Source organism: Ictidomys tridecemlineatus, chromosome 10, assembly GCF_052094955.1.
Source record: "Ictidomys tridecemlineatus isolate mIctTri1 chromosome 10, mIctTri1.hap1, whole genome shotgun sequence".
NCBI lineage: Eukaryota > Metazoa > Chordata > Mammalia > Rodentia > Sciuridae > Ictidomys > Ictidomys tridecemlineatus.
The window spans coordinates 4,552,546-4,567,381 of record NC_135486.1 but is presented as its reverse complement, the minus strand read 5'-3'; the positions used below and the strand labels follow the sequence as shown (position 1 = coordinate 4,567,381).

At 40.3% G+C, this 14,836-nt stretch overlaps 1 protein-coding gene across 5 annotated transcripts in view; it reads left to right on the top strand.

Moving 5' to 3' along the window:
- The first annotated feature begins 3,662 nt into the window (after positions 1 to 3,662).
- The window catches only part of Selp (selectin P), a 35,899-nt gene continuing 24,725 nt past the window's right edge, over positions 3,663 to 14,836 (top strand). For 2 of the 5 annotated variants that reach the window (XM_021722677.3, XM_078022281.1), the window contains exons 1-3: positions 3,663 to 4,016; positions 11,054 to 11,144; positions 13,291 to 13,677. In XM_021722677.3, the coding sequence (XP_021578352.1) occupies positions 4,014 to 4,016; positions 11,054 to 11,144; positions 13,291 to 13,677 (481 nt within the window). In that variant the 5' untranslated portion in view covers positions 3,663 to 4,013. The remainder of the gene's footprint in view (positions 4,017 to 11,053; positions 11,145 to 13,290; positions 13,678 to 14,836) is intronic. The other 3 variants (XM_021722675.3, XM_021722674.3, XM_078022280.1) reach the window with 2 other exon arrangements.

Below are 14,836 nucleotides of genomic sequence, written 5' to 3'. Positions count from 1 at the left end.
TGAAAAGAATTTGTATTCAGCTGCTGTTGGATGGAATGTTCTGTATGTGTTTATAAGTGCCATTTACTTTAAAGGGTGGTTCAAGTCCATTGTTTCCATATTCATTTTCTGTCTGGATGATCTATCCTTTGGTGAAAGTGGAATGTTGGAGTCTTCTTCTATTTTAAAGTTATTGTTTATCTCTCTCTTCAGATATATTAATATTTACCATATATATTTAATTACATTGATGTTGGTTGCATATTGATAATTGTTACTTCCTTTTGATGAATTGACACCTTTATCATCTTGTAATTACATTCTTTGTCTCTTTTTACAGTTTTATATAGTTTCTATTTTAGCTGATATAACTATAGCTACCCCTGCTCTTTTTTTGTTGTTGTTTCCATTTGTATTGAATACCTTTATACATCCCTTCACTTTCAGTCTTATATATCATTAAAGGTGAAGGAATTCTTTTATAGGCAGAATATAGTTGGGTCTTTTTCAAATCAATTCAACAACTCTATATCTTTTGACTGGAGAATTTAATCCATTTATATCCAAGATACCTATTAAGATATAAGGGCCAAAATTTTGTCATTTAATTCATTTTTTTCTGGTTGTTTATAATTCCTTCTTCCCTAGTGGCATACTTTAATTCTTTCCTATGCTTTCATGTCACTAATCAGCATCATTTTTCTTTTAGCTTCAAGAATTCCCTTAAGCATTTTTTATAAGGTAAGTCTAGGTGATGAACTCCTTCAATTTTTATTTTCTGGAAAAACTGTTATCTCTTCTTTGTTTCAGAAGGTGAAGTATTCTTGGATGACAATTTTTTCCAGTCCTTTGACTATATAATCCCACTCTCTCCTGGCCTGATTCTACCAAAATTCACTAATAGCCTATTTTAAATTGCTTTGTATGTGATATACTTTTTTTCCTGCTTCTTGTTGCTTTCAGCTTATTCTCTTGGTCTTTGATTTTTGACAGCCTGATTATAAGTCTTGGTGTAGTCTTGCTTGAATTGAACTTGACAGAGACTTTTGAACTCCCATGCCTTAATATTTTCATATTTCCTCAGATTTAGGAAGTTTTTTAGTATTTATTTCTTTTAAATACATCTTCTGTCCCTTTCTATCTTCTTGAAATGCTAAAATGAGCATGTTAGATCTCTTGATGCTGTCCTATAAATCCTGTAGGTTTTCTTCTTTCCTTTTCATTCTTAGTGCTTAATCAAGTCTCTTGTTGAAACTTTCTATTGCATTTTTTCCACTCATTTTATTTTCACTCCAGAATCTTTTTATGCTTTCAATCTCTCCATTGAAGCTCTCATTTTGCCATTTGTTGCTTTTCTGATTTTGTAGAATTGTTTTACTTCATTCTCTTCTATGTTTCTGAGGCTCTTGAAAACAATTATTTTGCATTCTTTGTGATGTAGTCCACATCATACCTTTGGAGTCCCCTCCTGGAAAGTTATTGTGCCTTTTGGGGGTGATTTGATGATTTTTTGTTTCTTTTTGCCTTGCACTAAGCATTTGGTAGAGCAGCACCAATTCCAGACATAAGAGGTTGGCTTTAATGGAGAAACAACTTCCATTGGGCACTTAAAGAGTAGCCACAGCTTGGGGGCCAGGGGCACACGTGGGCTTGAGAAGTTGTGGCCTTGGTCTCAATCCCACAGTGGTACACACATTTGCTTCTTGACACAGGGAGGGGAGAATGTACAGCCATCTCCTTCTCTGGGGTTTTGCAGTGGATATGGCTATTTCTTTAGTGGCAAAATATGCCAGTATTACCTGGGGATTGGGCCACTGGGGGCCACCATGGCCAATCCTGTTATGTCTCTGTCTTTCTTCTTATTGCTAGCTGTGTCCAGACACTTTAGATATGCTAATCTCACCAGTGATCTTTTCTGTGTAGATATTTTCTGTTTGCTTTGCTCCATTGTGGTGCTGAAGATTTTTAAATGAGATTCTGAGACCTTCCAGTATATTCTGATTTGTGGGTAAATGTCTGATATTTTTTGTGGGGGAGATGAAGGATGATATCTTATACTCCACCATCTGACATCTTTTTGTTTTCCTCACTATAATCTAATATTATTGAACTTAAAAGCACATTATTAACAAGAACCTATCATTTTATATAACACTCTCCCTCATCCCCAATTGAATGAATGAATGTATATATGCATATATACATACAGTGATACATATATATATATACACACATTCATATATATATTTATATATGTATGTGCATATACATGCATTGATATGTATAATATGTATATTTCAATGACACAAAAAATGGCTAGAGAATAAAACTAAGAATGAGGAAAATGGAGGCAAGTTTCATATAAATATTATCTGTAATTAAATACCAATACTATATAAGGCTTTTGTTGTACTTACAGCATGGAAGGTATTGTTCCAAACACGTTAAATCATTTACACTTCAGTGTCTTTGGTGACTCCTACCCTGATGTATTCACAGGGCTGAGGAGACAGACACAGAGTGGTCAGGAGCCTGCCCAGCTCACACAGGCAGAGGAGCCAGGCAGTCTGGCTCTAGGGTCCGAATTCCTAATCCCTGCCTCGTGCTGCCTTGGAGGTTCCCATTCTTTCCTCTCCCTCAACTTCCTTTACTCATCTAAAGTCATTCTTCATGACTATTTCCTTTGTCAGCCTTTCTACTTTGACAATGTAATTAATCCTTTTTTTCCCAGTCCCTAAATATGTAGTGAAAATTCTGCCTCATAGTCCTTAATTAATCTTTACCTTCTGACTTTCTTCCAGATTTTTCCACTTTATTCCACTTTTAAATCTATAAGAGACACCTATTTGCACGCTGAGACAATCGTGGAATGAATAAAGAATATCACTTACAACTGACAACTAGAACTCCAAGAGGATACATTGAAGTTGCAGTTTTTTGACTTGCTACCAAATACTTGATAACTGATTTTGTTGTCTGAGAGCAATCTGAAAAGTAGTAATAATAACCAACATTTCTTGTATGAAATATGATATGTCAACAGCTTTGTAATGTTTTGAAGAACCAATAATAAAAAAACAACATTTCTTGAGTGCCAACTGTGTACTTGACATTATTCCAACCCCTCTCCATGCAATAACATGTTATAGGATTAAATAAAATGAAATTATTATTTAATCCTATCACAACCTTTTGAGGTAAGTTCTGTGTCATCATTCTGATTTGTATTTGGGAAAACAAAGGTGTAGAGAGGTTAAATTTGCCTAACAGTCAGAGGTGGAGACAGATGGGTCTCAAGCAAATTACCGGTTGTTCCAGCAGCCATTTGATCCAACACACTCCATGAGAAGAGTTGTTCAGGCACACATTATTTAATTTTAATAACCATTCCTCTTTTATACCTTCCCCCCCCATAAAAGAAACAGAGTTCCTGGTGAAAGAAGCAGAGTTCCTTTTAAATCCATATCTATTTTATGTCATTTAAAAACTGTTCCCAACAATCTTCTCCAAGCACCAAAAATCCCTCAGTGGATTTTTCCTTTCCTATCTAATTTTTTTTTTTGCTTCTATTTTTGCTTGGTTCCCTCAGAAGTCTACTGCAATTATAAACACTCACTGGCATTTCACAATAACTGGAATTGACACTGGGACTTTATGAATAATACAGAAGTCTCCCAAATGTATGACCTTTCGTTGAGACTCACATTGTAATCAAAGGAAACCTGCTCTGGGGATGCGGGTCTGTTCCTGCGTTGCTCAGCCTGGGATGTCCAGGAGTGAGTCACACTTGCCCCTGCCTCCAGACATCTCCATGGAAGGGGTGACCCCTGCCACTTTGGCGACTGCTAATTTACAAGCTGCCGCACTGCTCCTGCATTATCATCGTTCTGACTTCATGAGAAAGTCTATGGTAAATTTCTGGAAATCGAATAGGAAGTTGTATTTCTAAGCAGTCTGACACTGAGGGAAGGCAGCAAGACTATAAGAAGTGTGGGCTGGACAGGAGGCAGAAAGCCAGCAGAGCCGCAGAGGAGATGGTAAGTTCACTTTTCTTTTGTGTGGGAAATTGATGATTTGAAGTGGTTTGGGGCTTAATATGGGATGCAAAGGTTCAGAAGTGAGGAAAAGCAACATCCTTAAGAGTTGAGGTTGTTTCCATTTTACAAATAGAAGCCCTGCGGTTTACAAAGGCTGGGTGTTTTACCTAGGGCTGCACTGTTAGTCTTGATGTTGGGATCTCAGTCCGACCCCTGGTTTTTAGTGCTGTTCTATACACCAGAACTCACAGGGACCCTCTGGGAGTAGATCTTGGTGAACCTGCCATCTCCTTTTCCAGAATCACTCCTCTCTCTGGGATAAATGGAAGGCTGAGCAATGCCCTAGGGAAAGCCTAAACTGAATGGTTCCTAATCCTGAGTCCTTGCATTTCTTTCTCTGAGCACTAGGAGTTTTCTGGGACTGATCTGAAATCGGTTTCAATTTCTACCCCAAGAATCTATCCTGCTATATCTATAAAGTGGATATAATAATAGTATTCTGTAGTGTCACTATGAGGATTAAATAATATCATAATTAATAGCACTTAGCTCTGAGCCTGGCATATAGGTGATTAGAAAGTTTTAGCTATTATTGAAAGAAATTTTTTTGATATAGAGTGGAGTTTGGGATCTGGGGAAGATCCAAGATAAGTAGGCATTTTTGAAGTCAGAAATATTATTCTAGATATAAAAACATGTTTAGGGTAGATCCAATTTTACCCCCAATTTATTTGGGGTATCCCACATAGTCCCAGAATCCAAAGTCCTTCAGTCTGTGGCTAGGGAGGAACCAGACTGGTCTATGCTTTGGATAATTTCTATGGGACCAAAGAAGAAAGTAGTGCTTACATCTGGTCCGTCCCACTTCCCTTCTTTACTATAACACACTTTTCAATGCTCCTAATGAGGGTTTTCCACATTGGGGAAATCAGGGAAAAGAGGATGATGAAGATTCTCAAAAAGGAAGGAGCTGGAGCCTGCCCTAAGTCAGAACCACAATGACATGAAAGTGAGGATTACTCTTGTCTTATCTTTTGCATGTCCTATATCTGAATTGAACAGCTTGAAAGAGCAGCTGTTCCTCTCTCCCTTCTATTATCTTTGGTGCTCTCCTTTATTTCAAAGATGTAAACATATTGGATCAGGTATTATTTTTAGGATTCTGATAGAAGCTACAGTTCTTCCCAGATGAAAATACAAACATCACATAAAAAAACCCAACCTCTATAGACAACCACAGGAGGTTCCCAAACCTATGTGTGGATGCCAGAAGAACCCCACCACGTTGCCTTCTATGCTAAAGCTCAGAAGCTTCTCCACTAGCATCCTGCAATGAGGCTGGAACTCCAAAATGAAGAGCTGAGGAAAACAGCCCTAGACTTGCTGTACTATTTCAGCAAAGCCCTCTCTTCCTTTCCCCCACAAGCCTGTTTGGTTCTTAGGATTCAGGAACCTCAAAGTGCCTATGTAAGATCTGCATCATGTTGAGCATGGCTTTAATTAACTCCTAAGACCTGAGAAAATGAAGTGAAGGTTTATCTGGTGGGGTGATTTCAATCAGAGAGATCTAAAGAAGCTCTTGATTGGGATTTATAGTTCAGTTATCGATGTTGGTCAAGGCTTTAGTGAGCTAAGGAGCAGGTCTGAATTCCCTTTCCTCCATACCTGTTAATCACCTTAGGTCTATGGCTTCCAGTTCTTACTTTTCTTTCCATTATCATTTGTTACAATATAATGACCTGCTTCACCTTCTCTTGGACTTAGAATGTGCATCTTCAGAGTTCTGTATTATGTGGAAGTTTATTAGTGAAATCTTCAAAAATCAAAGTGACTTTACTACATAAAGGTGCTACAGAAAAAAGATCCAACCTACCTATGAAATCTTGGTTTCATAAATGACATTCGTTACATTGTTTTCTTGGTGTTTGACCCCTCTGATGGAAAACCAAAGCAGAAAGTTAGCAAAATCAAATGCAGAGCAAATCCTTCAAATTTGTTGGGGTATAGCCCAGCTATGGTCCAAAGTATATTTTAATTTTAAACTTATGTACGTTATTTTATGGTTTTTAGTGCTGTTCTATATACCAGAACTAACATTTTACCCTCTGTAATAGCAGTGAGTAGTCTAAATTAACTATGTTCTTTGTTTGATTCAAAGTGTTGATGTCCTGGGACCCTGCTGTCTTAATTATAATTTACTATTTGGCTTAGAGACAATCTATTTTCTCAGTGTATTTCATTTTCTACAGGTAAGCTGGGGCCACTAGTATCTGTGCCATACCATCACTACCACCAACAACCAGATATTAAAGCTTTGCTTCCAACAGATTATATAGATCTGCATCCTCAGTGACTCTCATATCCTCCTCCCTTTATGCATTTCCAGGGACACAGCCCAAGTCAGGCCCTCTAACTTCTACTAGGACCATTGTAATAGCCTCCTTTTTTGTAGCTCAGCCTTCCTGCTTCTAATTTATTAAAAATACCACTGTTAGATTCATCTGTTCATGACACTTCTCAGTTTAGAACCCTACAATTAGACTGCTGAAGATACTGGTATATGAGACCCACAAGATCTAGCCCTAAACTACCTTTTTAATTAACATCTAAGTCATGATCATTTTCAACATCAATCAGACCACACTGCTAATCTTATAGTCCTCCCTGTATTCTTATTGCACTTAGAATAAGATCTCATCCCCTTGTTTGGCTTCCAAAGTCTGGAGTGACCCATCAACTACCTTCTTGTGTGTTCTTCCCCCACTGCTCTCTCCACTCCAACAACACAAATGTCTCTACTTTCTCTGAACACTTCACTATGTTACTATGGTCCCATGTTACTATGGCCTTTGAATCTCCTCTTTCATTTGCCTTAATGCTCTTCTTCCTGCTTCTCACTTGGTAGGATCCCCACCCACCCACCCCGCCCTGGTCATTCTGCTATCAGAATAACCATCACTCCTCAGAGGAGGCCTGCCTTGGTCTTGTTGTCTTATGTAATCCCCTCACTCACTCTATCACATAGCCCCATTTAAATTCTCTGCCTACCACTTATTGCTTACATTTTTCACTTATTGTCCTACATTTTTCATGTTTGTTGTTTAGTACTATTGTGTATTTCTTGGGGTTTGTTTCATTGTCTATCTCCCTGAATAGAATGTACATTGAGTGTATGAGGACCTATACGTCTGTTTTCATCATTTTAGCCCTGATCCCTAGAAAAGTGTCTAATATATTTTAGGCACTTTAATCAACAGTTGTTGAAATAAATAATGGGAAAAAGTACAGTCAGTAACAAGGGTCACCTCTTTGGTATGGAGAAAGAGGTTGTTGGGCTAGCTAAGCTCCTTAGAGGTGGAGATGTAGACTTAGGGAGCTGGGCAGATGCAGATGAAGATGGTGGTCTGGACAAAAGAACAATTTGATAAGTGGTGCATTCTGTAAATTACAAAATGTTTTATTATAAATAAACTGTAGAATTTTAAGAAGGCAGGGAGTGATTGAGGAGTAATGGTAGGAAATGAGAATAGAGAAATAGGAAGAGGCAAGCATCAATAGGTCTTGCATGTGTCATCTTAAAGGGTTTGCAGGTCTTGTTTAGGGACCATGAACAACTGAAGAATTTTAAATATGAAACAATACACTCATGTTTTTGTATAGAAATAACATTCTGATTGCATTTTGGAGAAAAACATGGAGATAGCTGATTTAGAGGAAACAGAAGCCAATTAGAAGAAGACTGACCTGGTCCAGGGAAGAAATATTGACATCTATCTTAGCACATTTGTCATCAAGTGGAAGTTTAGAGAACGGCCAGGTCTCTCAACAGAAATGAAGTCATGAGGATCTGATGACAGATTGATGTGAAGGTTTCAGACAGGCAAAGTCTCTTCATCCTCCCTTTCTGCTCCCACTTGATGGAGCATTTGGGGTTTCTATGGCAGGAGATGGGGGCAGCTGGTCAGTGGTGCTGTCAGTGAGAGCAGACATCCTTTATGAGCCTCATGTGGTGCTGGAGCCTCACAACCAGTCCAGAGGGTTAGGTTGATTTTGCTCTCTCCACCTCCACTTTTAAGACTTGTTTCACTTGAATGTCCACCAGACTTCCTGAGACACACCACTTATCCCCACTTCCTAACTACATGGAGCTAAGTCCTGCTCATGAACTCTCACATGGGATGTCTGAGAGTCAGCCATCATGTCCTTGTTTCTCTCACCCTCACCTTCAAACAGAATGAGACAAGGTGTCAGTCCAATGTTTTCCAATTTAGCACATTTCCATCTTCAGCCATTCCCTTGCCAATATTCTTTTCTTTATTCATTCATCCATTAATACTTATTAACCATTCGCTCCACCATGGCTAGGGGATTCAGACCTAATCCTAGTCCTTGCTCTTGAGAAGCTCCTGCCAGCTGCTCCCTCCAGGGCTATGCTCACATGTTGGCTTTGCATTTTGATTCTGGATCTCATGTTCAGGAGATGGGTCATAAATGGAGATGCTGATTGGAGTCCTTTGACAAACAAGACCATAGGAGGCGTAAGGAAAAGAGAAGAACAGAAGAGAAATAGTGCCATGAAGGCAGGAACTCAAGGAAATATTACCTCTGCAAATGAAGGCAGAGTTGGGGTAAATTCAGAGAAGACTCAAAAAAAAAATTGCTCAAGACATTAGATAAGTATCCAGAGAAGAGCCAAGGGCAGTGCTGTAAGCAAAAGGAAGTATTCAATAGCATATATTGCTACAGAAAGGTCGTGGAAGGTAAGGGTAGATAGTCTTCATTTGGTTTGGTAATTAGAATGCTATGAAGGCATTCAAAAGAGCAGTTTGGTAGGCGGGAGGGGCAGTGGCTAGAGAGCAAAGGGGGAAACAAGGAGGTCAAGATGCTCCACTGTAAAGCAAGGAGAGAAGGCAAGACAAATCTGGGCAGATGGCCAGAAGGTCAAGGGAGGGACATTAACTCTTTCTCTACATGCGCAAAGCTGCGGTCTGCAGCGTGAACAAGTAGAGCCATGCTTGCCAGCTTTGTGGGCCACGTGGAAAACCATGAGTGCCTACTGGCCTCTGGTTCCCCTTTCCTAGGAAAGGGGAGGCAGAGGGAAAAACATTTGTTTTGCCCCCTCTTCACCTTGCAATCACTTCTAGTTCTTTCAAAAAGCAACATTAAAGATAACCAAGGTGCTTAATGAAGGTTTACACAGGCACAGGATGTTATTCTAATGACCCACTCTCAGATTTCTTTTCAGCAACTTCCAGTCTGAACCAGGCTGCCAGAGAGCATTAAAGATTAGCAAAGCACGTGGCTGCTTCTCCTTGAGAGGCATTTCCTTTTGTTTCAACACAACTTGCTTAGTAACAGGACAGAGTCTTAACTCTTTAGCACCCTTGACTCTTTTACACCTAGGAGCAAGGCCTCACAGTAAATAGGAGTTAGATTTTCCTTGGGAAGGAGGGAGTGCTTTTAGGCACACTGGTTTCAGGAAAGGATATGTGTAGAAGTAAAAAATCTGAATACAGAGTGACACTCCCCTTGCGTGTGCAGCCCTGTGAAGACTTCTTCTGCTATGGCATTTGGAATAGTATCTGGGGGTTTTGAATAGAATTATAGTACTATTAAATAGAATTATAGTAGCTGGTGATACAACAGAATCTAGAGAACACTCAGTGGATTTAAACCGCCATGAAGGGATTCACCATACTTTCTGTGCAAGTAAACATGATATTTCTCAGCATTTGATCATGGGTCCTGCACATGTCAGCTAAATAGTGTTCTGATTTATAAGAACATGAAATACTTTGATAAATACTTATCAAAACCAATATCTAGAAACCCCTAGATGGAAAGTGCTAGGCTTTTTATACATGACAAACCCACTGTGCCCTGTGTGAGTTGTATCCCTCCTGGTACCTGGCCAGGCTGTAAATCTCCCCACTTCCCGCCTACACTGTCCCCCACACCTGCATCAGCGTCACTGCAGCATGGGCTGTGGTAATTCAGAATTTTTATACAGGAGGAGTTTTAGGTGACAATTTGAATGAAAGAGTGGTAGAGTTGCAATTGTACAGCAAATGCATTGTTCTTATGGTGGTGGTGGTGATCGGGGCTCTGGAGGAACACTGGTACCCCGCTCAGCTTGGTTACCTCACACACTCTTCTACCCATAACAGCAGTGCCACATGGATTTGGAAGCCTGGAGGTTTATGAAGGTAAAGAGTGGAGCCAACAGAGCTCTTGTTCCAAAGTCAGCATCTGCTGCTGTCATTTTTGAGTGTTACTTAGATGCTCCAAGCTTATGGAACATCCAAGTTCAATATGAGGAAGCTGGAGAATATGAGCATTTCCAGAACTCATTTGTCTAAAAGCCACTTTTTAAATGTTAATAGATTAAATAAAATCTTAACAGAAGGAAGCCCATGAAAAATAATAGTTGTTACAGATCCAAGAGGAGTAGACTTATTATATATATTATTAAATATTAAACATATATACACATATGTATACTAATCATCAAATAGTATTATAGATATATGCTGAAACAGTAAACTAAGGAGATAAAATATGGGTCAATAATACAAAATAGATCATATAACAGCACAATATGTTGCTCTGTGGATCAAAGAATAGGTTAGACATTCTATGTAAGGATCAAAAAGTTCTTGCATGACTTCCTATTATTCTTTGGAATGGCATACCAGTTCTGAAAGGAATATTATTGCATAAGAATAATGACAGCCATATTCACATTTGAGTATCTTTTCCTCACATGAATATTAAAAATGTATCTTAAAAAATACTGATGGCATGAAGCTGTTACTCAATAAATACTTCTTGAATGAACAAAGAAATGAGCTCTCCTTCAGTCTTTTATAGTGCTCATCTAGAATTGCAGAGCAGTGAGAAACAAGAAGGGGGCAGAGGACTGGGACCACCCTCCCAAAGGCAACAGGACTATCTCAACATCATGATTACTAACTAAATTTTTTTGTCACATTGGTTGTATACAGATACTATAAAAAAGTTGTCTTTTCTTGTTTCAGGACAGCTGCCTAAAAGCCATCTGGATCCTGAGATCTCAGAGAGTGGTCTTTGGAGCTGCCCAACTCCTCTGGTTCGGTGCTTTGATCTCTGGTGAGGCTGACTCTTCACCTGGCCCTGAGTAATAGGGTAGAGCCCAGAGCTAAATGGGAGATGTTAAAAGCTGCAGTCATGGAACACTGCCCGAGCCCAAGTTCCTGGAGGAAAAATGCATGCACTATCATCACACCTCTGGTGGGAAAGGCACCAGAAACAACATAAATGGATACATTCACAACACTCTATACACAGGCCCACAATACTTCTAGTGACTCCCCAAAATGCTTGAAGTTTTTTAAAAAATAATTTTCTTTATAGTCAAAAGAAATGCTTTAGTACATAAAATTACTATATACATCTCTATATTGCCTAGAGTCCACTGAAGCCATGATGCAGCCCTGGCTCTGTCAGAATAAAATCTTCATAATGCCACAGCAGTGTCAGTGAGGGAGGGAAAAGTGTGCCGGCCTTCACACAGGCAGCAGAGAAACAAGGCCTTATAAACAGGAAATGGAGCCATTTCCAGTGCTGATTGCTTGCATTGTACACCTCTTCACAAGGGAACTGGCCCCTTCTGCCCCCTGAGCTCCTACAGGCTACAATAACAATGCTTTGCATCACAGCACCTGCATGTTGCTGAAGGGCAGAGTCTTACCACACTTGATATCACAAGCAATCACAAAGAAGGGCCTGTTCTAAGAAGGGATTAAGCAGACGTGGAGGAAGCAGAGTGATTTATACAACAGTAACAGCCAAGCGGAGTGGAATGAGCATGAGGTTACAAATCAGGAGACCTTCTTTCTAAACTTGGCTCTGGATCAACCTATTGTGTGTGTCACTTGTTCAATAGGTAAATTTATCAAAAGCCTATTAAGAGCTAACCTCTTTCTTGGTGCTCAGGACCCAGACCTAAAAACAAAATTGAAAAAAAAAAAAAAAAGACCACCATTAGGGATTCTCTGTCCAGCACATAGGGACCATAGCATAGCATAGCCACACAGAGAAGGAAGGTAGTGGGAGCCTAGAGGAAGAAACCCAGAGCCCATCCATGGAAGTCAAGGAAAGGTGGGGATGCAGTTTGCTGGGCATAAGAGTTCAGGATAGCCAGGATAGCAGGAAGACCCTGTGAAAAGGCTAAGAAAGTCAATGTAACAGGCAATGAGGCTGGACGTCCCAGACCACTGAGCACCTTATTTCCCATGTAAAGAAAGGGAGGATCATATTGTATACATCATTTAATTTGGGCTTGGACAAATTACCTAATATTATAAGGGTCCAGCAAAGTGTCGGAGGAAGAGACCATACAAGAGACTGGCTTCATGCAATTGGCAGAAGGGGTTTTATTGATTCAGCATGTTGAGGTTCCAGGCTCACTCAAGAAAGGAAGAGCAGCCCAGAGCCCAGAGCAGAGGTCAAGCAGAGCTTAAGTACACTTTTTGAGGAGGGCGCGGGGCTTTGCATACATCAGAACAAATCATCATGAGGCGAGGGAAAATTGAACAACAACTCTTAGACCTGATTAGTACATTCATTGGTGGGAACAGGCTGGGCAGGGGTGATTGGTCACTTCTAAGCGGGGTACACATTCAAACTGATTGGTTTTGGGGCCTGGATGCCTACATGCCAAGCTACTCAGAGCCCTTAGCTATTAAACAGCCAGAGGATCAGGAGGAATATTTACTGGGCAGTTTGGGTATTTTCCTAACAGCTACAGGGATTACAGGTTCTGGGGGTAGCAGAGGAATTCTAACAATACCTAATCTTTTACTTTTTAACCCAGGCCTTGCAGTTTAGAAACTTTACAATGCCCGGTCTTTTACACTTTAAAAGACCAAGCTTTGCGGCTTAGAATCAGCTTAGAAATTTTACCTTTACAATATGCCTCTTTCATTTTTGAAAGGAAAGGAGTAAATTAGTTGAGCTTTAAATTCTCATCCAACTCTAGCATCTTCTGATTTCAGGTCTTTAACATTAAGAATCTTCAGAAGAGTTCATTTTCCTAATCTGATTATACACATACTTTTAAATAAAATATGGAAATCACTCTTTTCCCCTAAAATAACTACATTAGACATAAAAAAGTCCTGTTTGGCATTCATCCTCTGGACAGGAATTCATCTGACTACGCACAGTGTACCTCAGACCACAGCCTGCTCTGGTTAGGGATGCTAACCTGGTCCTCGGTTCTTCTTCATTACAGAGCTAACAAACCAGAAGGAAGTGACAGCGTGGACCTATAATTACAGTATAAAAGCATACCCGTGGAATTACTCCCGGGCATTCTGCCAGAAACACTTCACAGATTTAGTGGCTATCCAGAATAAAAATGAAATTGCTCATCTCAATGAAGTCATACCCTACTACAGCTCTTACTACTGGATTGGGATCAGAAAGATCAATAACAAGTGGACCTGGGTGGGAACCAAGAAGGCTCTCACGGAGGAGGCCGAGAACTGGGCCGACAACGAGCCCAACAACAAGAGGAACAACCAGGACTGCGTGGAGATATATATCAAGAGTCTGTCGGCCCCTGGCAAATGGAATGATGAGCCCTGCGGGAAAAGAAAGCGGGCCCTGTGCTACACAGGTAGGGCCTGCATCAGTCTGGTAAAGTAAAGTGCTTTCCCTGCTGGTCCACATGACCACTGAGTCAATAGCATGGAGTCACAAAGTCAGGGTCATGAAAACGAAGAGTGAACTGGTAAAGTGCTTTATTGAGCATCTCAAAGAACACAGGCTGTTAGGAACCAAAGAGAATTCCATATCGAGCTCACCCTTGTCATTCTATGACTGATGATGTGGATGCTCAAGGGACTTGAGTTTCTTAAGATAGTGGAATATCACAGAATTAAAGGTAGGATTGGAAACCAGTCTCATACATTTTAGAGGAGTGCCAATAATTTTCAATCTCTTTTCTTATAATTTTTTGCAAGTTTTGCTGGGAAAATAGATGTTGAGGGTTGAAGAGAAGGGGAAACAGTGGCATACTGAAACAGCCAGTGGTAGCCACAACCATACATTTCCTTTGCTATGTGCAATAGTGTGAGGGAGGGCAGAGAGGGGTTAGATGGTCCCTGAGAGGCACAGCTATAACCAACATCTATTAAACACCTGGTTTTATTAGTTATTTTGCTCAGGTGTCACTTGTTCATGAACATTAGCTGCATTTCATCCTCAGGACAGCCTCATTGGTCAGGCCCTGCTATGGCTCCAATTTTGCTGATGAGGGGAAGGCTCAGTGATAATGGTCTACCAAGGTTCCACCCCAGTGGATGTTGAGGCCAGCGTCAAGCACACATTGACTTGAAAGTTGGTGTTAGTTAGATGCCTCTACATTCTTTGGTCTGCATTTTCATGAGACAATTTGGGAGCATGACTGAGGATCACAAATGCTTTATAGATTCTCTTCAACACAATATATCTTCAGGTCTGCTGGACTTTGGTGGGAAGGTGGGGGGTCAGGACAAGGAAGCAGGAACTGAAGGTAAGATTGTGTGAGTCTATTGGATCCTTGACTCTCCTGGTCCCAGAGTAAGCAGACATGCCTGAAAGTCACGTGCCCAGTGCCAGAGCTGATTCCACCTCTGTGCTATGGCTTCCTGTTTAGGGGAGCCCCTCTTGTCTGTCACAGCACAGCAGTGCTCTTCCCTGAGCAAGCATATCCAGGTGCTCTGAAGCTTCTTTGATAATCACCCAACAGATGCCATACCCCACTATATATTTTCTAAGTTCTTCAGATTTTAAGC